The 26756-nt window shown below is 40.8% G+C and overlaps 1 protein-coding gene across 4 annotated transcripts in view; it reads left to right on the top strand.

Moving 5' to 3' along the window:
• The window catches only part of LOC121857809 (ras-specific guanine nucleotide-releasing factor 2-like), a 140549-nt gene extending 137559 nt beyond the window's left edge, over positions 1 to 2990 (top strand). For all 4 annotated transcript variants that reach the window (XM_042354050.1, XM_042354049.1, XM_042354048.1 and 1 more), the window contains one exon: positions 868 to 2990. In XM_042354050.1, the coding sequence (XP_042209984.1) occupies positions 868 to 1098 (231 nt within the window). In that variant the 3' untranslated portion in view covers positions 1099 to 2990. The remainder of the gene's footprint in view (positions 1 to 867) is intronic.
• The last annotated feature ends 23766 nt before the right edge of the window (positions 2991 to 26756 follow it).

Here is a 26756-nt window from a genome sequence, read left to right as displayed (position 1 = left end):
CAGGATACGCGTCAGGTTGTTGTTGTTGAGAGGCGCTGACCCAGCTTGACCTCGCTCACCAATTCATGCATACACATCGGTGAATGACTTGGTGAATATATGGGTAATATACATTTGGGTAAATATTTATATAATATAAATTGCGCTGTTACAGCCTGGGCCTACGTGCCATATTTTCCCGCATAACTAATAACTTTGTTGGGACACACGTAACATATTTAGACTGAGAAACGATCTATAATAATTTTAAATTTAATAATGTCATTTAATTTCATGATTCGCGTCCATTAATTTGGTAAATTACATTTAATATCGCATTGGCCCAGTTCAAAAGTCTCCGTCCGCTTGGGAGGGAGGCGTTGTTGGCGCTTGGCCAATCTGTCACGTGGCTTAGAATGACTCAGCGTATCGGCATCTTGGTTATGCACGCACTTATGTCTCCGAATATCACACCGAAATTTCTGAGTATTACATATATATTCCCATTCCCAGTAGAATGAAACTCTTCTGTCCTCGGTGATTGGTATCACTACCTTTCTTGTCATCAATGATAGTTTTACCATTTCGTTTTCATAGTTTTGAACAATGTCTTGATGCTGTCACTTTTTACTGTCAGTCACCAGTCCTTACTATGTGGCGGTTCATGACATAAATTATTGTCCTAATGCCTCTTGGTTAATTTATTTATGTTCATAGTGATTCTTCTCACACCTATCACAGTCTTTTATGACTCGCTAGGAATTTTAGATTGTGTCGTGCTAATCGTTATGGGTCACCTTAGTGATTATTACTCCGAGGTCACCCATACCCCATAAGCAACTATGATCCCCTGGGAACCACACCTTGTAACTGTGTTTTGTTCCTCAGATTGCTCACACTATCCGTGAGATTCGTCAATTCCAGCAGACACCATACAAGATAGAACATAACCATCGTGTTACAGTGTACCTGTTGGACCCTACCTTGCTCCTGAGCGATGACAACCTGTATCGCTTGTCACTGGACCTGGAGCCTCGCAGGTCCACCCTCACACACGTCACAGCTCCCCTTCTGGCAACCACGGCATCGTCTGCCTCTTCCTCCAGCTCTTCTTCCTGACAGCGGCGTCGCACAGCTGGAGAGATTTGGGTAAGCATCTGAGGCCCGCCCCCCTGGAGCCGCGTCGCATAACAGGGGGGCCACAGCAGATCCCAAGCTGCTCTCATCCGCTTGGGACGTCAAGAAAGGAGAATACTGACATCGACAGCAGATAACGGAAACGACCATCATCATACAAAATTATGACAATATTTTATTCATGGTGAAGATTTTACTCCTGAGTGTTCGTTATCCAAATTCTGATTTTCTTTCGTATATTTTTAACAGACTGTAAGCAATATTTCACTGCAACTCATAAAGATGCTACTCATGTTTGATCATGTGTGGTATGCTTTTAAAAGCTCTGATTGCGTTCCCCACTAATTCAAACATTAACCTAATATCTTTCAATCAAGGACCACGTGTAAGTTACAAGATGGAACAGTTTGGGTATGACCATATTTTTTTATTAAAATCAAGGTTGGGAGTGAGTATAAGATATGCTGAGGGTGATGATGCGGCGAGTGGTAGCGGCCCGCACACCACGCCAACAACCCGTCAAACTAAAACATCTACATTTCCATAACTTGCAGGCTGAACTTATCCTTAATTATTTAGTTACCAGGTGCCAAAAATTGAATTATTCAGCACAAAGTATAGTTTCAAATATGATTTAAAACTGAGCAACCGTAGCATAATAAGTTTAAACTGAAATGGATAATTTACTCTATCAATATTTCAATAGACGGATGATTAATCGCTCACGTTACAAATTAAGATTATATACCGCAGTAGTTCCACAATACACTCTATCGGTATCAATCTAAATTTTGAGTAGATATTTCTTAATTACAGAAATTATTAAAATTCTGTCATGAGAAATGTTTGATAACCGCCTGTCTTGTCCCACGTTGTTCTGGATGAGTTGGTTCAGTTTTGTTCAGTATTTAGTAGCGACATCATATTCATCAATTACCGATATTTTCGTGAGACTTCAGTTATTAGAATATTTCTTCCTGTATGCCAACGTACCATAGACATCACTGAATCCCTTCTATAACAGAATTTGTGTTAGTCTATAGGCAGTAGTGCGTCAAGACTAGATGGTCCACGCACCACCACGGCAGAGGTAAAGCGTTTCTTTTGTACTTCAATGATAGTTCTTTACCTACCCCCTCACACACACACACACACATACACTATAGCCCCCTGCTGACAAACTGGTCCCGTTTGTTATTTCATATGCATCAATAGGTATACAGTATATCCGTTGGCAGAACGACTGTATCTGCTTGGGTGATTTGCTAACCATTAAAAGACAAGTAGCAGTCAGAACAATTTGGCACAGGATATCATAATTTGTAGTAGGAACAAAACACGCTTTCCTTTTGCCGTTCATTATAATTATTTGTCTCGTGAGTCAGTATCATTGTTATGAATCGTCCTTCAGTGTCTATAGTATCGAAACCGCTTTTCAGATACTGTACTCAGTTGGTGTACTGTCATTATGCTGCTGATTATCTTTTTTATCTGTTTACGACAACGGGGTACCAGTTTACCCTGGTGGTTGCTGCATAATTATCATATCCCAAACTGCTCTGCAAATATTGTTTATTCCAGGTTTTCTGAATTCGGGGTTTCATTTTACTTTCGGTCTTATCTTCCTATGTCTTTGGAAATGTTTTTGTCAATGGGTTTGGATCCTTAACACGAAAATTGGTGGATACGGTCAGTAACCGAATTATAAGATGAATCTGCTTGAGCCACCCTGCTGTGAGAGTAAAAAATATACCTTATGGGACTATATCACTTATTTCCACGATATATATATATATATATATATATATATATATATATATATATATATATATATATATATATATATATATATATATATATATATAATGTATCTACTGAGGATGAAGTACAGTAGGTTAGAATACCCCTTGAGTTTAGATGGAAGATAGTAGTATGAACGAGAGAATTTAGGGTTTCTAATTACCAGAAGTATAATATATATGTTGTTCAAAATGTCTTTTTTCGCACAAAATATTCTTAAAGAGAATTTTTTTTTATAATTTTTTACAGTAAGGTTGTCAGACACTAAGTCTTGATGCGTCACAGTCCCATGACATGTTCACGTTCCTTGTAAAGCACAAGCACACATCCAACCATGTCTCATTATTCAATTGACACCAAAGAATCGTCAGTCATTTCTCTACTGAGTAAATCCCGACACACTTGTAGTAACCATCGTGTAGCCTTGTGACCGACTCTTTTATTAGTGGAGTACAGTCACTACTTGATTTGGGATGTTGTTAGGATAATAATTTTCACGTTGTTCTTACGACTGACAAACATTATGTCATCAGTTGTTCTTCTGCCTCTGACTGTAATGTAGGAAGTTCAGATTCTAATTAAACAGAATAATGGGAAATGTCCAATAAATCATTATTTGTTAGTGATCAGACAATCTAGCTAAGAAGGTGAGTACAGTTTGAAGTGAATAGTGATGTCTATTAATACATCCATGAGTAAGTTTCAACAACAAAAATTACTTTTGAAATGTTGTGTACTTACCGAGTGAGAGCAAAAGTGCATCAATAACCATGACAATAAGTCCCATAAATCCTGATGGTGACCTGAAACTCTCATTGCCGTTAAGTACAACAGAGCCTTGCTGTATCCTCGAGCAGGCTATATGTGTGTGTGGCGCCAACATTTATTATCTCCTAGTAAACCTAGTTCGAGTAATCTGGGGGGTGAAAATATAGAAATCGTGAATGTTTACCACACACTACGCCCGATATATCACTGTATTTTAGCCAGTGTCACACTACCTCCCTGTGGCTGTTAATGCACAAACCTGTCAAAATTCGCAATACAAATCCTAAATGAATATGAAATAGAAAATGTAATGTTGATACTTTTTTCAGTGGGTTCTGAGGATTTATCTAACAGTTACAGGAACAATTTCAAGGGCACCAATAAAGTCCAAGAACCCTGTACAACAAACAGACGTGTGTGAAATAAACTATAAGTAATGTATACTGTAAAACTTTTTGGACTCTGTGGTGCGGAAAAAGTTATTCTCACTTTGATGCTTGTTGATGTCTTTCTTGATCTTGATGAATGTAGATATAATATGGAGTGTGTTTTGTCGGTTATAGCAATCAAGTGTTCTGACTTGTGTTGCTCACTGTCCCTTGCCTTGTTACTGTGCCTCTACTCCCGCACACAGTCATCACCAACCTCTGGTCCACCTCCTCGGCGGCTTACACGCCCGCTCCCTGGTGTTATGACTACCTACTTTCATCTTAGACACAAAACTGTGTGCATCATCTTAACATGTATTCACTCTTCACTCTTGTTTATAGGTATATATAGTGGCGGATCCAGGTTTTCCAAAAGTGAATCAAATTTGGAGGGAGAAAGTGAATAGTTTTGATAAGAAGGGGGAGGGAAGGGGAGTGACTCAGCGATGATGTTACCAAGAAGTTTGCCTGTACTGTATATTCTTAGTAAGCTAGTCTCTGCCTTGTGGCCGCCCACTGATTACCAGGGGGTAAAACCCTTCCTGGAGACTCTGACGTCCTTAGCAGTCTTGATTGTAAAATCGAAATATTAACTGTTAGAATTTTAAACTCAGCTCACGTGTGTAGCTGGTAATGTAAAGTATTATGTCCAACTGTATTGTTTAATGATACTGGTCTAGTTCTCTTCTGGTGTTTCAATGTCCGTAGAAGCCGTATCTTTACGACTCTTGACGTAATTCGTAAGTGAAGCGGTTGTACATAGGTACATCCAGTGCTGGATCCGTCAAATATATACCGATATATATATATATATATATATATATATATATATATATATATATATATATATATATATATATATATATATATATATATATATATATATATATATATATATATATATGTATATATATATATATATATATATATATATATATATATATATATATATATATATATATATATATATATATATATATATATATATATATATATATATATATATATATATATATATATATATATATATATATATATATATATATAAACACGCGCGAGTTGATAGCATTTTTTCAGCAATATATATTTTTCAATATTATAACAATCTATATATTAGTATTACTTTAATTTACGTAAATGAAATGTAGAGGTAGCTGCTACTTTTTTATTTGTAGCAAAGTCTACCTCTGTCCTGGCTCTCAGCACACCTTTATAGATAAACAATTCTATATTTACATCAACATTATGTTTGTATTGAGATAATGTTAGCTGGCAGACCTTTTTTTGTAAAGCCTTATGAATTCGTGTTGTGAAATGGTTTTGTAGGTTTGTGAAGAGAAAAAAGTGACCCTGATTGACTTAGTTTAGTAAGGTGATGCAGTAGTAGTGTAGTGATGTGTTTTACATGATGCTCCTGTGAATACTGGAGACTCTGAGCTAGTCTGACCTGACGATCATGACCTTAGTGCAGTATTAGAGTAGAGATAATATTAGGTAAGATTCGATCAGCAGTTAGTTATTGATAGAGTTTTCTTACATGGAGATACCAGCGGCAGGTTGGTATCATGTGTTGGTAACCTTATAGTAACTCACTAGTAGGAAGGTCAGATATTTGTACACAGGTCTAACTTGTCAACAGCCAGTGTACCATAGCTTGAGTCTCTCTCACATATCCTCTTCTGCAGGTATGGAGTACAGTGTGGTGCGTCAATTCAAAAGTTATTTTTTACTGCATACGATTGTGTATATCATGAATAGACATGATTATTCATAGAAGAGTTGGTATTGAAAAATGGTTTTAATTCCCACTTGATAAATTTACATACAAAATCTAGGCATAAAGATAATAGTGAAAAAGTAATACTGTGGTTACCAATTTAAAACAATAAGTATGGTTTTTCGCACAATATCCGTCACTAACTGCATCTGAAAATGCCATTTTAAAATTGGTACAGGGAGTTTATAATCTGACAATACATACCTGTATTTATAATTATTTGCAAAAAGTTTTAAAAAGTTGTATTCTACGCAAGGCCAAGAATTTTACTGAAAATGAATGAGTCACGTAAAGGTACGACTTTGATCACTACAATAAACGCAACATTTTGTAGGAATCTTTGAGGGTGTCAGGAAGTACAGGAATGGTCATTGCCAACCTTGCCACCAGTTGTCACGGTCACTCCACAGGTTTGCTTAGTCATGTTTTACCTCATATCTAGGCTATAATTGTCTTATGCCTCAGAAATGTATGTGTATTTTTCTCATTTTGTAGAACATTCCTTATTGTCTTTAGCGAGCTGACCGTCACGAGGTGGTACTGAGGTGAGGGAGGGATGGTTGGGTCCTCCCGCCTACCACCACCACCTCACACTAGCCTCTTGACTCTGCCAAAGCCTCTACTGAATGCAAAACTAAAACAATTTCTCTTAAGGTATTCCAAAGTAACAGTTACACACAAATATAAATGTCACAGTATATGTCACTTTTTGGTGCCATTCTAATACATTCCAATTATTCAGTGCAATAGCCCATATGTGGCATGATAATAATTACTCATAAGTATAATTAATTTTTCAGTATTTAGGAATTTCAAGTCTACTTTACCCACATGTCTATAAGGACAAAAGTTTATAGGTTAATCCTAAGCCATTTTGATGTTACTTTCCTATTCGTGTCCGTCCCAAATAGTACCATGCAAATTTTGACTAGGAAATATGCATTGCAGTTAAGAAATACCAAGCTATAAGACTACAGACAGTACCTGTAGAGCATATTCAGTAGAATACCAGTATGTAAATGGCAACTCCACCTGTACTACGTTAATTTACTGTATAAATTATGATTGACTGTTTGAGAATTACTAAACATTAAGGAATATTATAAAGTTCTCTGTAAGATGCTGGTAGCTCTGTCAACAGTGCATTTCATTATTGTGGAAGTGAGCCATTGTTGTTCTCAATACTATCTAATGCACACTGTTCAATATATGTTTTGAGAATTTTATCTAATTCCGTAACTACGTTGTGGAAACTCTAGCGTTTATCGCGCGCGCTGGAAGACTAGCCTGAAAACATTAAGATTTTCCTCATCTGCATGTATGTGTTGAAACAGCCTCGTGTTACTACGAGCGATGCACTGCGGTATTATATTAGCTTCTGTAAGCATGTAATTTACTTAAATTTAATCATTACAGATTCATATCTATAATTATGGGAAGAAAAGTATAAGGGAAGAATACATATTACTGTACTGTAATTGTTTGGGTGAGTCGTCATGGCTACAAACATGAGTGTATAACAATTAATCCTAGATGGTATACTGCTTTATTATGTAACTATTTGAAGGGGTCAATTTAGAGATTGAAACTAGGAAAGATACTGTGTTTTGGGCTGTGTGTGCGCGCGCGCGCGCGTGTGTGTGTGTGTGTGTGCGTGTGTGTGTGTGTGTGTGTGAGAGAGAGAGAGAGGGGAGGGGGGGAATATATTTATTGTGTGTCTGTGAGTCCCCCAAAATATGTACTCTGTAATACCAATTTCGAACTCTTGAACCAAACTATAAATGCACACAAAATAAAGGTAGCTTGGGCTGACATACCTAAACAGACAACACCCCAAACCACTGAAATTTGTGTACATCTTTAAGTTCAGAGATTCATAACTGATATGGCACAGATTTCGGGGGCAATAGACATACTATAAATGTCCTCTTTACTCTCACCCACCCACACTTCCCAAAGAACAGTATCATCCCAACTTTGAACCTTAACGACGACCTCCTCAGCGTATAAAGACTGCTTAAAGCTCTGATGACGATTTATGCTGCATTGTGGACTTGTATTAGGATGTATTGCTGTGACATAGATCACACGATTTCATACTACTGTACTCGGATTTTTAGTCAATATTTATGTACGTGGAAGTAGTCTTGATTTGGGGTTTCAAAATTACCCAAAGAAAATGGGTATCATTCTAACTCAGGCTGAGATAAATAGTTCCCCAAATTGTAATCTTTAAAGGGAAAAAATATAAAACAATTGGAGGAGAAAATTTTGTCGATATTAAAGTGTTTTTACCTGGAGTAAGGAATGTTGTCGACATATGAGGGTCTTAAACAGAGATTGAAAAGTAGAGTTTTATTGATTTGCATATGGAAGATGTGTTAAGGGGCGACCACATTGGGCATATTTACGCATTCCTCAGAAAACGGCGATACCGCCTTCGGTCAAACTTTCGCTCTATTAAAACAAATTATTAAGATACATTTTAAATTTATTTTAATACAAATATATTATCATAAGACTTTTTTATACATACAACAAAAAATTACAGATAACTTTTCATTTGATTTTTTTTACATTAGCATGGATTAGAAGCCCCACGAATTATTTGGAAAGGGGCTCTGAAACTTCCCTTGTTGATAAATTAAGGAAAATCAGGGTTAAAATGACAACACTTTATGACGACCCGCCATCTTGGTCATTGCTTTGCCCAGTGTGATGCCCCCTTCAGTGAATGTTGGTTGATGTACAGTAAGTGTTCAGATGTGATGATGTGGCGACGATGTTTAGAAACTAGAGGAAGTGAGATAAATAAATGTATAATTAGAGTGTGTAAGATGTGTGTCTTACCAGCGGTGATGAAGTGTGTCAGGTGTGTGTCTTACCAGCGGTGATGAAGTGTGTCAGGTGTGTGTCTTACCAGCGGTGATGAAGTGTGTCAGGTGTGTGTCTTTGTGGCGATGGGGTGTGAAAGTGTGCCTTACCAGTGGTGATGAAGTGTGTCAGGTGTGTGTCTTTGTGGTGATGGGGTGTGCAAGTGTGTCTTACCAGTGGTGATGGAGTGTGTCAGGTGTGTGTCCTTGTGGTGATGGAGTGTCAGGTGTGTGTCCTTGTGGTGATGGAGTGTCAGGTGTGTGTCCTTGTGGTGATGGAGTGTCAGGTGTGTGTCCTTGTGATGGAGGTGTGTCAGGTGTGTGTGGTGATGTGTGTGTGTGTGGTGATGGAGTGTGTCAGGTGTGTGTGGTGATGGAGTGTGTCAGGTGTGTGTGGTGATGGAGTGTGTCAGGTGTGTGTGGTGATGGAGTGTGTCAGGTGTGTGTGGTGACGGAGTGTGTCAGGTGTGTGTGGTGATGGAGTGTGGTAGAACGTGTTGAATATTAAATAAGCTCGACTCATACTGACAAGAGGGAATATTATGCAAAACATCTCTATAATCTTATATACATTGCATGGTTAATTTCAGAAGTACAAGCCAGAGCCTGGGGGGTATTTTGATCAGCATGATGCCAGGAATCAAGCAAAGGTTAATTACTGATTGAAAACTAATATAAAACGACGTATCACATGACGTTCACTTTACAGCCAACAGATTGCATGATACTATGTCTTATAAATCTTTTAGGTGATCAAGTGGGGGTCACGGTACAGGAGCTCAGACTATATTATTTTGGTATGGTTGTCGACCAAGTGGCCTGTAAACAGTAGAGTCACACTACTCGGCCAGGGGTATGGGAGTACTTCACCCAAGGAAGATCAATACTTCCTCTCCTCTCTTCTCAGTCTTTCGATGTTATGAATTAATGAAGTTTATCATTGTTGTAATTGACTTTTGTAATCCACTGACCCCGCTGAGTGGTTCATGCTTGCCTCTAACATTTGACATAGATATTAATGTTGAGACATGTACACCAATGTTGAGATATGTACAGCTGTGTCAAGATGTGTACACCAGTTGTCATTGTATGTTATGATTTGCACATACTCTGCTGGCTGCACCTGAAATTTGTTTGATTGGTCAATTAGTGGACCTGCTACTGTTGCTGGACTCTGACACGTAAATTATGCCCCTAAGCTGGGATTTGGGTTTATATGATGTATTCTGCATATAGTGCATCAGTGCATAAGCATGTATGTGCAGGTGGTTATGTATGTTAGACAATAATGTATACACTCATTCTGCTTGTTGTGTACATATTCACTACATGCTCTCATCTCACCATTGTACAATTTCCTTGTTATTGTGTGTTATCTGTTCTAGATATTTCTTATTTTGAAACTCTTTGCAATAAATATTCTATCTTTCTGAAGTGTGTCTTTAAATTACTAATGTCCACGGGCTTCAAGTACTACAGTGGCCTCCTAACTCGGCAAAACATGAAAACAAATCTGGGAAAAAAATAATATATATGTATATATATATATATATATATATATATATATATATATATATATATATATATATATATATATATATATATATATATATATATATATATATATATATATATATATATATATATATATATATAATGACCCACATCAAGGCCTGGGGGGAGGGCGAAAATATAATAAAATAATAATAATAATAATAATAATAATAATAATAATAATAATAAAATTAATAAAAATTAATACGAATAAATAACAATTATAATGAAAGACAATATTAATAACTAATAATTTATAAAAAAGATAAAAAATAATCATAATAATAGCCATAAATAAATAATAGTCATAAATAAATAAAAAAATAAAAATAATCAAAAGGAGAAATGATATATGTATGTTGTGTTGCCAAAGTAAGAGAAACAATTGAGACCCTGCAATTGTGTGTAACTGAGGCAGGAAGTCAGATCAGCAACCTGCGACTTGGACACAATTTTTGTGGTGCTATATGGCAGCAGGGTCTACCATTAGGACAATACATTATGCTTCCAATATCTTCCCAGGTGGTAGTACCTCCCTGTTTGGTAGCTACCTACTGCCTACTACCATACATCTAAAAAAACACATTCAGTTTCTGGGCCCTATCAGAGACAGACAGAATTCTCATATTATTTTTTATGGCTTTTACGCTGAAATTTTACATAAGTACCAACGTATTGATATGAGTATAAGAATTGAGTGAGAGTTAAAGTATAAAGCAGGAACTCAGAGTTGTTTTGGGACTGTTTTTAGAACATTTGTACGGAGGACAATTTTAGTACAGTGTACTGTATATGTCTAAAAGTCAGTCTCATGCTGATTTTGAAGCCCTTTATTACCGTCCTCCTCTTAAGCTTTGATATCACCATTTCAGCAGAAGGATAAGGTTAATATATATATATATATATATATATATATATATATATATATATATATATATATATATATATATATATATATATATATATATATATATATATATATGCTGATAACCACAAGGAAAGAAGAAAACACGAAGTTCCCAAGCGCTTTCGTGTAATTCACATCTTCAGGGGTGAGTACAGACTAGAGAAAGAAATACAAATCAAGGTGTATATATACAGAGAAGGGTGAGACCAGGTCCACAATGGTCAGGTATTAGGTAATGACCCTACTAATCTTTAAATAGCACACAACGGTTGGTGGTCAGGTCAGATGGTCAGGTGACCCGGCCTTCTCACCTGGTCACAAATCTTCTTAATTACAAAATTGTCCAGCTTGTACATGCCGTTACTCAAATTCATGTTGAATGCTTCGGTATGTTTAATAAGACTAGATTCTATGATGTTCCTACTATCAATTGAATTACATGGTAATAGTGAGGGGCATTATCCCAGTCAATGCAATGCTTGTTATCCCTCAAATGAACAAACAGAGCATTGGATTCCTGGCCTGTCCTAACACTGTATTTGTGTTGTTTAATTCTAGTTGCAAGATCTTTACCTGTCTGGCCTAAGTAAAACATATTACATTCCTTGCAAGGAACTTTATAAATGCAACCAATTGTGTTGTTGGGGGAGTTCTTGATTAACATTTGTTTAACAGTGCATGAGTTTTTAAATGCCACATTGACGTTCCAGGTTTTTAGTTGTGAAGGAATGTGTGAGAAATTTTTGTGAAATGGTAATATTAAGATATTCTTATGGTCATGGGTGGGCTATAAGCTCGTTGAACAGGCTTTGTGTGAAATATAACAGAGTCTAGGATTGCTTTTAGTATCCTGGTGGTCCAGAGGTAGCGTTCCCCGGTCACAGTCATGGACTCGTGGGCCGTGGGTTCGAATCCTGGCCACTTCGCCTTTCAGCTACTTCCGCCGAAATTGTTTATCACGAAAACAAAAGACAATTACAAAGAAAACAGTGATTCAAAAAACGCATTTTAATTAAGCTCATCTTATGCAAATGAAAATATAAAACTTCGAAAGACTTTAGTTATAACTTCTATATCCCAATCTATAAAAAAAAAAACTGTGGGGTATGAACACAACGAAACATTTAAGACCAGAAAATCATTATTTTCAGATTTATCTAAATAGCTTCATAAATGGTCATAACAAATAATGGTTGCCCCTCGTGTAACCCAGGATGGCCAGCCCAAGGGCCACTTAGGCGTGAATTTGTTTAAGGCATAGAAGCTGTCGCCAACACAACAACCACACCCTGAGTTAACGAGCTGCATGACCCCAGTGTCAAGGAATATTCCGAGAAGACCGGGCAACTTGCCTTCTGCACTGGCTAACCATTACCCCGGAATACGATTCGCAAATCGATTAAAATCCAGGTCCCCAATTACTGCTGGGTAGACAGAGGAAAATGGCGTAAAGAAATTTGCACATAGTTTCACCCTGCCCGGGCATCGAACCAGAGTCTGCTCGCAGATACGTTACCGAGAACAGATTCCGGCTCGAATGTAATGGGCACTAATACTGACACGTTCCTTGATAAGAGAGAGGAGTTTGAAACACTGCTGAAGATACACTAACCCGATATATTATTAGAAACTAACAATGCGCTTTCTGTATATACTGTATATTGTTGTACAGCGCAGTGCTTAGGAGTGACTAGGTGAGGAGAAACTTGCTCAGAGGTCCTGTAGGGCGAGGAGGTTTTTGAGGAAGCTGGGTGGTGAGGAGCTGTGAGAGATGTTGCTGGTCCGGTAGCCGAGTGTAGAATGGTCTCCCTGATGATGATGATGATAATGGAGATAAAATGGCAATGGCTTGCCATGGGAAGGGAGAGAAGAGGTAAGGTAGAAGGAAAGTTATGAAATGGGAAGTAAAGTAGTAGAGAATAAGAGCAGGTGGGCTATCCACCTAGCAGAGACGATTTGATTGGCTGTGGTGAAGGCCGCACTAAGAGGTCGCCTGAGCTCGAGGGAACAGGGGGGGAGGAGGTTAAGCTAACTAGCAAGGGGTTGTTTGTTATTATGTTAGTTGGAGAGGTCTACTAGGTCCTTGTGTAACTAGTAGAAAACTCTCATCTTTTATCTTATTGGAGTCAAGTTATTTATGCTGTGGTGTATAATTGTGTAAGTTGGAGAGGTCTGCTAGGTCCTTGTGTAACTAGTAGAATACTCTCAACTTTTGTGTACTATTTAGTGCACAATAGTTCTGGCTCTTGAGGGTTATGGAGAAGGCTTTTTGGCCACCAGCTGTGTGATCTTCTGGTGTCCTCTGTTTTTAGTCGATGGTATATTTCGTCTTCCATTACTTCTAGTTTGTACCATACTGCCTGTGCTTGGCTGTATGTTCTTATGTTCAGTGGTAAAATATTGTATTTTTCGTGAAGCTCTTTAATTTTGGTTGTGTATGGGGGACGTTGTTTGGAGGCTCTGCGGGTGGCTTTGTTCTGTGTTGCCTGAAGTTTTAATTGGTTGGTAAGGCTGATCGTGTTTAATGGTATTGGCGGGTATTCAAGATGGGGGCGTACAAGTGCTTTAAATAGGTGTAGTTGTATTTTCTCATCCATTTTGCCGAATCTTCTTAATTTGGTAAGCTGTATTTGGGCTAGTCTATTGCCCTCTGTTATGTGTTTATTTATTCCGGTTCTTGTTATTGTTAGCCCCAGTATTTTTCCTTCGTTTGAGTATTGTATTTCTTCGTTGTTTACTGTGATTGGTGCTGGGTTTATCCTTGAAATGTGTATGATTTTTAGTTTCTGTGTATTAGTTTTTATTTTCCATTTCTTCTCATAATTATTTATTTGTATTATGGCGTGAGCTGTTTTTATTGCTATCATCTGTTTGGCCTTGCCTGGATGGCGGATGATCTGGGTGACATCATCAGCATATGCGATGTATTCACCGTGTATTGGTGGCGGCATGTCTGAAGTGTAGATTGTATAAAGAGTTGGGGATAAGTTACTTCCTTGTGGTACTCCACTATAAAGTCTGAAGCTTGGGCCTTTGTGATTGCCTATTATAATGTGTGCTCCTCTATTGTCCAGGAAATTACACAGTAGAGAAGTGAAGTTGTTAGGGAGTTCTTGATTGGTTATTTTATATATAAGTCCCAAGTGCCAGACCTTATCGAACGCTTTTGCCACGTCCCTTAAAACTATGTTGCACTGTTCTTTATTATGCATTGCGTTTGCAATACTTTCGTATATAAGGGCTATGGCTGTGTTTGTTCCTCTGTGTTTCCTGAATCCGTGTTGTCTAGGGTTGTATTTGTATTCCAGTTCCAGGTGTACTGCGCAGCTCATTGTCATTCCTAAAAACCCGTTTTAATTCATATTACGCTACATAATATTCAAACCCACCGCGCTTGTAGAATCTCAGGAGCGTGTTTATCCTCGCGATCCCTCCCAGTAAGCCCCGCCTTTGTGAAGACAGTTATCAATACGTTGTTTATTCCACCTTCTCCTGGGAAGCTCAATCTTGAATTAGTCTGTGTAAATCAACCCAAGTAATTCGCCAGACCTTTGTCAACTGAGGGTCATCTTTGAATGAGTAACAGTTAGTTTGTTTGTAATTATTGTCATTGTGTGAGTAGCGATCACTGGCAACTCAGGGGTATATAAACTGATGCGAGGAATCAGCGTTCCCTGACGCTGATTCCCGTTTGTCTCCAGGTATGTTCTGTGTTTCCTAGCCATTCAGTTAATTCAGTCAATTGTAGTGATTATCAGTGTTCACTAGTGTTCATGATTTAACAGTTGAATTGTCATTCACCCAGTGTAGAAGTAATATAACGTAAATACGTCTGTCGTCTAGGCAAGAGAGTTTGTTGGTGTTGTCATGTTTCTCGTTCCCTGACGCTGATTCCCGTTTGTCTCCAGATCGAGGGTGGGCTTAATTGAAACCCACCGGTCGCTCGGAGCCGGTGGATACCCAGCAGTGGTCAATATAGGAGTGATGGCGCTGATTCGGCATGATTAATCGGCTCTACTCTACCTCGTGGGCCGAGGCCCCCAAACCCATCTCGGGTCGGAGTGTAACCGACCACAACAACAGTTGTTAGAGGCGCCAGTGCTATACCCTGGGACAGGCCTTGGAATTATGGTCCACAGTGTGGTTGTATGTGTTTTTTTTACCAGTGTGTTTTATAAGAAATAAATCAATGAAGACATGTTATGGTTTCACCCTTCTTTACCCTTATCGATCTGATCAATGGAAAACCTAACCCAATGCCTAGTCCACTCTGCCCGCTACCTAACGAGCTACATGCTGTCCAGAGGGGGTCTGGTGGCAGCGACCCTTAGGAATTAAGATTAGAGTTAAGTTATCCCCTTAGATTTAGTGACCCTAGTCTGGCAGTATACAGGTGTGTTCTTAATCGTTGGTTAATTATTTTTTCCAAAATTTTTCCCGGTGTTTCTAAGAGAGAGATTGGTCTGTAGTTTTCTACTGCTGTGGGAGCTTTTCCCGGTTTTGGTATCAGTCTGATAATTGCTATCTTGAATTTCTTTGGGTAGTAGCCTGAAGCTATGGATGCATTGAATATATTTCTTAGTAGAACTACCATGTTGCTTGGTAATTGCTGTAAAATGAGTTTATTTATTTTGCTGACTCCAGGAGCCTTGTTCTTAAAGCTATTGATTGTTCTTACTATTTCGTCCACCGTGATTGGTTTGTTTAATGGGGACATGTCATCCAGTGTATTCAGGTCGATCGTGGGTCTCGGTTGCCAAATATGGGTTATTTGCGACACATGGTTGGATACTTCCCTCTCTGTGGTTATGCAAAAGTTTAAGTTTTCTTCGTTGGTGATTTGAAAAATCTTACTCCAGAAAGATCTAAATTCCGGTTCTTGTTCGGTTGGTTCTGTTAATTTGACTTGATTACTATTTATTATATAGTTTGACTCGTTGCTTGAGGTTCCCATTAAGTGCTTTATTTTCTGCCAGAACTAGTTCGGTTTATGGTAGTTCCTTCCGTTTCTGAAATCAGCTTCTGCCAGTTCCTGTTGTATGCTTCTTTTGATATCTTTTTTAGTTGTTCGTGTATTATGTTGTATATGTTTCTGCGTTCCGGTGTCCATCCTTGCTGTGTGATTAGTTTAATTAGGTTGCTAAAGTGTGTCTGTATGATTCTTGATTGGTGTGAGTATTGAGGGTGTGGTAATGTTCGGTGAGTGGTCTTGGGTATGTTGTGTTCCATGGCCTGGCTGACGTGCTCATACCATATATCCAGTGATTGGTCTATTAGAGAAGTGTGCCCGTTGTGTAATTGTATGGGTTGCGGGTTATTTAATTCTTGTTTGAAGTTTTCCCAGTTAGCCCGGTTATAGTTGAATCTTAGCCTGGCCGGGATCTGTATTGGGGCTGTGGAGAGTGTGGCTATGATAGGGAGATGATCACTAGTGGATATTGGGCCGGGTTCGAGTAGTATGTTTAAGTGGTGGTGTTGATTTGTTAACACGAGATCTGGGTATCCTGTGTGGCCTGTTCTGATGTACGTGGGAAATTCCGGTCCGAGGTGTACCACGTTGCCGTGGCTCACTAGTGTGTTCAGGACCTGGCCTACTGCGTTGTTGGTATGGTGTCCTAGTATGCGGTGTCTAGCGTTGAGATCACCCAGAAAGTATGCAGGTATGTTCCTCCTCATCAATCTGAGCATGTCCGCTATTGGAAAAATTGGTCGTCTTGGAGGGAGGTAGCAGGTGCCAATTATGATTGGACCCGTTGTGCTGTTAATTTCTATTGCCAGAAAGTTTTCTTGGAATGTATCATGGATTTTATGTTTTATGCTTCTTTTAATTGCTATGGCAACTCCATCTTGTAAAGGATTTTGGCTGTTTTTTTGGTATACTGTGTAATTAAATATCTTGATTTTATTTGAATTATCCCTGCCGTGAGAATTTAGTATGATGACGTCTGGGTCTAGGGTACGATATATGTTGTATAATTCGTGAGCTCTTGTATGTGTCCAGGCCAGGACATTATGTTGAATTATTTTAAGTCTGTTGATTATGAATGGTGATGTCTCGAGCTTGTTTGCGGCATTTTGGATGAACGATGTTCTCCTGAAGACCTCCTCTCCGTATGCAGGCCGAGGCGAATTTTCCTGTATTTGGATTGCTCCACCTTTTCTATTCTATTATATTTGGTCAGGATTCTTCCTCTCTTTATTAGTGTTTCTATATGGTGATTTTCCATATTCGTATCTGTATATGTATATTTTACTCTTCCTTCCCTTATCTCCGCCAGTAGTCTCTCGGTTGAGAGTATTTGGGGGGCTGAGCAGGTGTAAAACCTGATACCGGTTTCCTCCCCGAGGTCCTGATTTTCAGTCATTTTTCTTGGTGACGGTGGTGGTGCCACAATTCCCATTTTGGTCTTTTTAGGGGTGCTATATACGAACGCTTGTTCAGGTTGTATAACAGTTTCATGTTGTGAAATGGTTTCCTGCTCCTCTTCATCTTCTTCCATTCCCTCTTCACTCCTTTCTGATTGGGGGGGTTTGTCGGTAAGGGTTTGTGATTGGGTGACTTGCGCCTGACTGGTGGTTTCCGCTGGTTTATAGATCAGGTTGAAGATTTCTGATGAGGGGACGTCGTTGGGGAATGGTCTCCCGATCGATCGATCGATCGATGGGTGAAGTAAAGTATGAAGAAATCTTGATGCAGGTGCGTAGATTGGTGGTGCGGGAACTGGACTTGAAGAATAATGGTGGAATTTGGAGGGACTTGGGGTTGGTGGATAGTACAGAAGAAAAGCGAGGAAATTGGAAAATAGTAGTAGAATTCTAGGTCTTGGGGCTCAACCCAAGTGCTTCTGTTTTCTCATGTTTGTGTTTCAGCTAATTTTCGTCTTAGGTGTTATATTTATGTCAGGTGTTTGTATGTTTAGCAAATATTGCAATTTTATGCCTTACATTTTCGGGTCTTGTGTCCTAACCAATGGTGAGGAGTCTAGGGCAGGTACTTGTGTTTCTGCTAAGAACATCCCATCTTTTTATGATCTAATGTTGTAAGTGGTAGGGTTGCCAAGGTTGTCACTGGGGTAACGTTGCATCTTTCAATAGAGTGGAGTTGGTGTGGGTTCTAGGGCTCTTCTTTTACTGCGAGGGAACCACGAGTGTTCTCTTATTCCGTCTTCTGTCTCTTCCATCCATTCTTTGATTGGTCCTGGCTCTATTTCTTCTAACTTTGTCCATATTCTTTTTGCTTGTTCGTGTAGGTAAACGTTTAGGGGTTCTATTTGCGCTCGTTGGTGTAGTTGACGGTTGGTGACTATGTCAGGATATCTGATGTTATATACATCCCTTAGGGCTAAGTTTTGAATTGTCTGCAGTTTCTTTATGTTTGTTTGTTGTATTGCATGTAGGGGAATTGGTGGATATACTAGTCGGGATTGGACAAAGGCTTTATATAACTTTAACTTGTTTTTTGCTGACAGGCTTCTGAAGCGTTTTAATCTAATTACCATGTTTCTGGTTTTTGCAAGTTTTTCGGTGATGAATGTTTTGTAGCCTTTTGTTGTTATCTTCAACCCTAGGACAGTAGGGTGTGTCATACGGAGGCGAATTTTTTTTTTTTTGAGTTTGAAAAATCGGTCCATGGTATTAATGATGTAGTTCTATGTGCAGAATCATGTGATATCTTCAGGTTTGAAAAGTTTTCATTTTTTGCTAGGTAAATTTTAACTTGAAATCTTATGAAAATTCAGTATTCCCACCCTTTTACCAACACCACTAAATAGCTTATTTAAAGTAAAGTAAATGTATCAGGTTAATTTATTAGGATGAAAATGATCCAGAATAGTGAAACGAATGATCTTGACACATTTATTAAATTTAATATTCCTTTAGAAAACAAAATCATCAAATACAAAAACCGGTTTTACTACTACGACCCGGTGTTGCTGCACACCATAGAGAACATGTCTTTCTTGCTTCTGTTTCTACTCATCACCTCCCTGCTGACCACCTGAGCTCGGATGTAGCCTTCCCTCCTCTCCTGGCTGTACACGTGACTGCTGGCCTCGCTCACTTGCTGTACACAACACTCTATACTCTGGGTGTGCGAGGGCCAGGCAGGGACATGCATGGGGTTGTCCAGGAAAGCTCTGACTTGAACATTGGTGAGGCTGCAGGTAAGAGGGAGCTCACTGCCAGCCTGGATGTTATCCAGATCTATGAGATCAGTGAGGGTCTTGGCACCTAGATTGACTTCAGGAGTCTTCCTGACCCTGAAGGAATCGTCACCAACTGATTCGTCATGCCCAGATCCTCTCATAAGTCTCATATCCAAGATCTTTTTGACTGCCACTCTTCTCTCCTCCTCATCCTTACTGCAGAGCATTGTCTGCAGAACTGCCTCGGGATGAGCATACCAGGAAGATCTCCTCACAGTCTGCTCTACAATCTGAACAACCTTCCTTGGCTGACTCCTCAGGAGCTCAAGCTGGAAGAGAACATGCCTCGGACCTTCGGAGAACGATGACTTGACCTTGGTGTTGAACCAATTTGGCAAGTAGACACTCACGATGAATTGGACAATAAGTCTCAGGTTGTGAAGCTGGTTCCCTTTCAGTTTATGATGAGCGACCCAAATTCTGCAGAACCTGAGAGCCGTTGTGAGCCACCTAGAATGTGAGACTGGACCTAACTGCAGGTAAGCGAGTCTATCAGGCATGACCCCAGTTTTGATGGCACTGCAAATCATGTAACCATAGTACTGGTCAGTACTCAGGTCGTCAATGACAGTATGTGCAAGCTCAACGAGTGGAGGGCCAACTGTGATTTTTTTCAAAGCTCGGATTTATTTCTAACTCAGTGGCAGAGTCCAGCATCTTGCCAAGAGGACCAGACCATCTGTTGTTTGAAAGAGTCTTGCCATCCAGCTCCTGGATCAGATGTCTGAGTGGCAACTCGTTGGTGTGGAGGTCACAAACAATCCAGACCAGCTTCCTCCCAATCTTCCGCTCTATCCACTGTATGACCTCCTCTTGCCACCCTGTGTTCGTGTTGGTGCTGTCCCTCCAATGGCCTGCAGGGTCTGGTCTACGTTCCTCTCTCTGAGCCAGTTCACAATGTTATCTGCCACTATCTCAGCTGGTTTCCTGATGTCATCTTTCTCTGGAGTGAAATGCCACAAATACTTCCCTCCTGGTTCACTGCAGCAGGAGTAGTGTTCCTCCTTCACCATGGCAGGGAACAACTTGTCAGAATCTCCAACTTTCATGAACACTTTAGTGTCATCCCTTCTCCCATCAAAGAACAAACAATTGATTCCATTTTCTCTTATCCCCTTATCAAACTCCTCTTCTAGGTTACTGACAAGTTTCTCCTGAGCTCTCCTTACTTTGTTATGATCTATCACCAGGTGAACATCATCAGGTGTTATCAAACCACCGTCAATCCAGGCAGCTGTTGCTATCTCTGCAGTTTCTCTGAGACCAGTGTGGTGTCGCATGCTGGCCAGAGCTATGCTCGGGATATCTTTCCTATTTCGAATCTTATGCCTGGAAGGTTTGGGATCATTATTTTCTGGGTTAGGGACAAAGTCACCATTCTCCTGGTCAGCACTCGGATCAGCCATGGGGAAGTCATTAAACTCTGAATCAGCTTGACTCCAATCATCGGCCTTTTTTACCTCACCCTGGGCCTTCTCAAGTCTCTTTTCCTCGGCAACTCTTCTCCTCTTCTGTCTCTCTGTGGCAGCCTCCTGTCTCTTGGACTCCGGAATATCTTGGCTAGAAATCATGAGAGCCCCTATACTGCCAGTTTCTCTCTCTGTGCTTTGACAAATGCCAGTTCGATCACAGGAATCTTCAGTTCACGCTTGCAAATACAGGAGATGTGGGCCTCGGATTTACAGTCACGATCGCATCCAAACTCAGGACAGAGAACAATTGGGCACTTGCAAGTAATTATGTCAAATAACTGGTCCAGTTGCTTGGCAAAGCTGTCCTTAACTGCAAGTTTCCCTCTCCCAAGAGAGATATCTCTTGCCTTTTCCCAACTGGCTAGCAGTCTCTCACTAATCTTCTTCTGACTTGTTATGACTGGAGGCTTGAACTGAGCGTTAGCCAGAGTGTACTGTGCCAAGACAGCTTTGGTCATATCACTGGCAATGCCTTTGTTTGTGTAAGTTCTTTGGTTCTTTTCACTGATTTGCCTGATTAAAACACCGTATCTCAAAGCATCTCTCAATGTAGGCAACTCCGACTTCAGGAGCTCTCTCCCAGACCCAAGATAGTGACTGAGATGGCTGGATTTTTGGTTCCTCGTCCTGACACAAGCAGCCATTGCAAATATTATCAACTTATAAATGCATCAGAATCTGAAACAGAAAAAAGTATTGTGAGTTGGGTTGTTAAAGAATGAAGTCAGAAAGCAATGTTCACTATTTAATTGTAATGCACTAATGCAGCTGTACGTTAGATTTTCGATAAATTTCACGCTAAAATTTACCTAGCAAAAGGTTGCAAAATATTGAAACTGAAATTATTTTCTGTATATATACTATAAAATCTACCAAAAAAGTGATGGGCCATTAGTTTTAGCTGATCTTCCCTCCTATGACACACCCTATTACCATACCCATGTGCCTAGACCCTCGACCATGCTACCAAAAGAATAGAGTAAGAACTAAGAGAAGTAAGTAAGATGAGGGTGGTGTAGAGGTGTATGGAAACACGCGCCCTCACACCCCTATTATAGAATGGATATAAATTCACTAGAGTCGGTGCATCTAAGAATGACAAAAATGATTCCGGGACTTAGAAACCTTCCATATCAGGATAGGTTAAAGAAACTTAACTTGCATTCCCAAGAAAGACGAAGAGTGCGGGGAGATATGATAGAAGTATTTAAGTGGGTGAAAGGAATCAATAAAGGGAATATAGACAAAGTTCTTATAATATCCGAGCAGGATAGGACTCGGAGCAACGGATTCAAGTTGGATAAGTTTAGGTTTAGGAAGGAGATAGGAAGAAACTGGTTCACAAATAGGGTGGTGGACGAGTGGAACAAGCTTAGCAACTTTGTAGTAAGTGCGGAAACTCTGGAAAGTTTCAAAAGGAGACTAGATAGAGTCATGGATGATAGAGAGTGGTAGTAACTCTCGATAGGAGCTGCCATGCACAGGCCAACCGGCCTATTGCAGACTCCTTATTTTCTTATGTTCTTATGTAAAAAAATGCGCTGCCTGTGGCGGCCCACATTCCTCCGCCGATCGGACCTGCCCGAAATGGAAGGAAGAATGCAGGATAGCCAAGGCTCGACTCGACAAGAAACTGAGCTACAAAGAGGCCCTCCTTGCTGTACGCTCCCAAGGCAAGAAAAAACCAGCAGAAAAGAAAAACCAAGTAAAGAAAACCCAAGAAAAGAAAACTCAAGAAAAGACACCAGCCACACAGAATCAAGAACACCACGAGGCCCGTGGAGCTGAAGCCCACGTGGTCAACCTCACTGTCTCCGACTTCTTCCACACCTATGAGGACATAAGACACGAGGAAGACGAACAACAAGACCCAAACACGAATGAATGGACACTTCAAGAGAGCAAGAAAAGGAGGAGAGTTAGAAGAAAATCTACATCAAGCTAAGAAGAATACCAAGACATTTCCTCCACACAAGAAAACAACACACACAATCAAGCCGACCAAGCACTGAGAATCCATGGCCCAACCCAACACGCACCTGACGCTTGACCTGACGCTAGCCTGACTCTGTCCTGCCGCCGCCTGGCCGCGTCCGGGCGAGTTGCTGCTACCTCCTATACTGCCAGATCTGGGGTCACTAAATCTAAGGGGATAATTTAACTCTAATCTTAATGTCTAAGGGTCGCTGCCACCAGACCCCCTCTGGACAGCATGTAGCTCGTTAGGTAGCGGGCAGAGTGGACTAGGCATTGGGTTAGGTTTTCCATTGACCAGATCGATGAGGGTAAAGAAGGGGGAAACCATAACATGTCTTAATTGATTTATTCCTTATAAAACATACTGGTAAAAAAACATACATGAATTGGCCTTCCTCAGAAGAACAACGGAATTGTGGTTACCCAGCTGGGCCCCAGACTCTTACATTACTGGCGGGTCATCCACCCACTTATTGCATAACAATCGGTGAACGCCGTATCTCGGTCGTTCCTTCTTACAATATCCCTTAACACATCAGACTGGTCCACTGGTGTGGCTTGTAGCACCGTCGGTTATCATATATAGTAGCACCATCTCAACACACCTGTTACACTCCATACCTGCAAGTATGTGACTCCTTGTGACTTTTAGGTATACACAACGGGCACCTCGTTCGCACACCGCCCTCGGTGGGTAAAGACGAGGGCTTCACCTAGAGACATACCAGCACTATTTCTACGCCTGGTATTATAGGTCGCTCCAAGTGACGACCGCAGTTTCTCACGGTCTCCTTAGTTGTGACTATTCATGTGGAGTGGTGCGCTGGGAATCCACAGGTTCACAGTGGACTGGTATAGTGGGGAGTAATTCCCCACCGGTTGTGGCGCTCAAGGAGACAATGGCGGCCGGGCGGCAAGATACCCCGACCACGTGGCACCTGCGGTGACGGCAGAACGGGAAAGACTAAGAAATAATGCCTGACGGGCGGTTATCCCACCCCTTAACACATCCCTATCACACTTATATATCCGGCAAAGCTTTAAACTGTAGTAACTGCTATTTATCAACCTTAATTGTAGGGCGGGATATAGCCCGCTAGGACACTGACCTGTGGTGACGGCAGAACGGGAAAGACTAAGGCCGGCTTCCCGCCGCTTCTCGTCACATAGGCCTACAGTTTCCAATCCTCAATTTACACTTTTGTTTCCTATGGTTCTCACCTGAACACTTTACGGTATATTGTCACTCATTTCTTATAAACACATATATTAATCCTAAATTACACACTAAGGTCAGGTCTTGGTTTGCTAGTGCTTGGTTAAATGCCTGGGATTTTAATATCAACGGGGCATCTGAGGCGGGTACATGACGCGCCTTGAAACAAAAGCCGAATGATCATGGCGGGGGTGTATCAACTTCACTTAAAAACTGTAATGAGGGATCCTCCTCTCACACATTGCACTATTTGAACACAGACATAAGATTCTCTGATCACTGTACCTGTCGTGGGTATATGTCACGTGAGGCTACGAGGTGTATTAAGTTCATACCGACGCATACACGATATTTCCTTTCCAGTATAGTTTCTAGATCACTGTCAACACCTCACATAGTTCTGATACATTTATCCTTTTTCCAGATCATTGTTCTCATGTATTTTTCATATGATATCTGTTGGGGTTATGTTCGCTCCACGCTCACAGACGTAAATAGTAGGACCTTCAAACCCTGCTCCACACTTAGTCTTACAGTACCCTAGTCCGGCTCAACTGGGACTTTAACATTCATCTTATGCCTACCCTGAGTGATCCTTACTGCTATGAATACATACACGTGATATGATATAACTATACCTGGGTACAATACAACCCAGGGTCTAGGAACCTTGAGTAGGTGAGTTGTCCTTTCTCAATGTTTCCCGTTTTCTGAGGTTCTACAAGCGCGGTGCATTTGAATGTTATGTAGCGTAATATGAATTAGATGGGATTTTTAGGGATGACAATGATGTGCGCAGTACACTCCAACTTATACTCCCTCACGCAAGCGGTGTTTAGCCACTGCACCTATTCTCTCCTCCTAAAATTCACTTCAATCCTCCCTTTATTCTTCCCCTGAACCTCCTTCCCCCCTGTCACTAGCTTTTCATGTTCATGTTCTCTAACCCCAGCACTCTCTAACCCTCTCTCACCATGAACGGTTACGAGTTTGATAACGTGGCGCGGATACGTCCGGATACGCCGACCTGCCTCAAGAAATTAAACCTCCTAGTTCTCAAGAAGTTCTTTGAAACTAATGAGATCGTGGGGGTCACCAAGGTGGAACGACTGAAGCTCCGTGGTGACATCAAGATCACCTTCACCGAGAAGGGTATGCCCGTACAGCTCGCGGAGATCCCAGACATCAACGGCATTCCATTTAAAATGATTGCCTACAAGTGGGACAACCTGAAGCTGGGAGTAATCTCCCACGCCGAAATTGCCCACGTGGACCAAGCAGAGCTGAGTGAGCGCCTCAAGGGGCAACTCCAAGTTGCGAAGAAGCTGTCCGACACCACTGCCCTCATCAGACACCATACAACCTTACCCAAGGAGGCTCAACTGGCGTGGGTAACTGTGCCAGTCAAGCCCTACTGCAGACCGAAACGTTGTTACAAATGCCAGCACTACGGACACTGTCAACAAGTGTGAGGCGCAGGAGGACACCTGCTCCCTGTGCGGCAGCCCCGGACACCGCTACACGGTCTGCCCCAACACAGTAAAAAAATGCGCTGGCTGTGGCGGCCCACATTCCTCCGCCGATCGGACCTGCCCGAAATGGAAGGAGGAATGCAGGATAGCCAAGGCTCGACTCGACAAGAAACTGAGCTACAAAGAGACCCTCCTTGATGTACGCTCCCAAGACAAGAAAAAACCAGTAGAAAAGAAAAACCAAGAAAAGAAAACTCAAGAAAAGACACCCACCACACAGAATCAAGAACACCACGAGGCCCGTGGAGCTGAAGCCCACGTGGTCAACCTCACCGTCTCCGACTTCTTCCACACCTATGAGGACATAAGACACGAGGAAGACGAACAACAAGACCCAAACACGAATGAATGGACACTTCAAGAGAGCAAGAAAAGGAGGAGAGTTAGAAGAAAATCAACATCAAGCTAAGAAGAATACCAAGACATCTCCTCTACACAAGAAAACAATACACACAATCAAGCCGACCAAGCACTGAGAAACCATGGCCCAACCCAACACGCACCTCACCTGACCTGGCGCTAGCCTGACTCTGTCCTGCCGCCTCCTAGCCGCGTCCGGGCGAGTTGCTGCTGCCTCCAACTTATACTCCCTCACGCAAGCGGTGTTTAGTCACTGCACCTATTCTCTCCTCCTCAAATTCACTTCACTCCTCCCGGTATCCTTCCCCTGATCCTCCTTCCCCCCTGTCACTAGCATTTCATGTTCATGTTCATGGCTGTACGCTGATTGGCTGGTAGGCGCGCGGCCGGAGCTCAGTTGGGAGTTGTTGGGGAGAGGAGCCACTACAATAGATTATGAATCTGACGCCGCGAACATTCCTGTGACAGTAGATGAAGAGCTACTTCAGATGATTGACACTGGACATTAAAGATATAACAAAGTAACAAAGAACAGACCAATTACCCGAACAGCTAGTAAAAGCTGGTAAATGGTGCAATGATAATTAAATACTCATACAAGACCCATATGTAGAGAGATAGATTTTGCAAAATTGTCATACAAGTTCACATTTGTTCACAGGCAATACAAATAATAAAAGAAGTGCATTGAGCAAGTCAATTTAACAAAAGATAGTCCAAAAAAATTCTTAGAAGCTTATTAATGGCTTTCTTGGCCATATAGCCTTAT

Source organism: Homarus americanus, unplaced genomic scaffold (genome assembly GCF_018991925.1).
Source record: "Homarus americanus isolate GMGI-L3 unplaced genomic scaffold, GMGI_Hamer_2.0 scaffold16712, whole genome shotgun sequence".
NCBI lineage: Eukaryota > Metazoa > Arthropoda > Malacostraca > Decapoda > Nephropidae > Homarus > Homarus americanus.
Note: the sequence above shows the minus strand (reverse complement) of the source record. Positions and strands in the feature narration are given on the sequence as shown.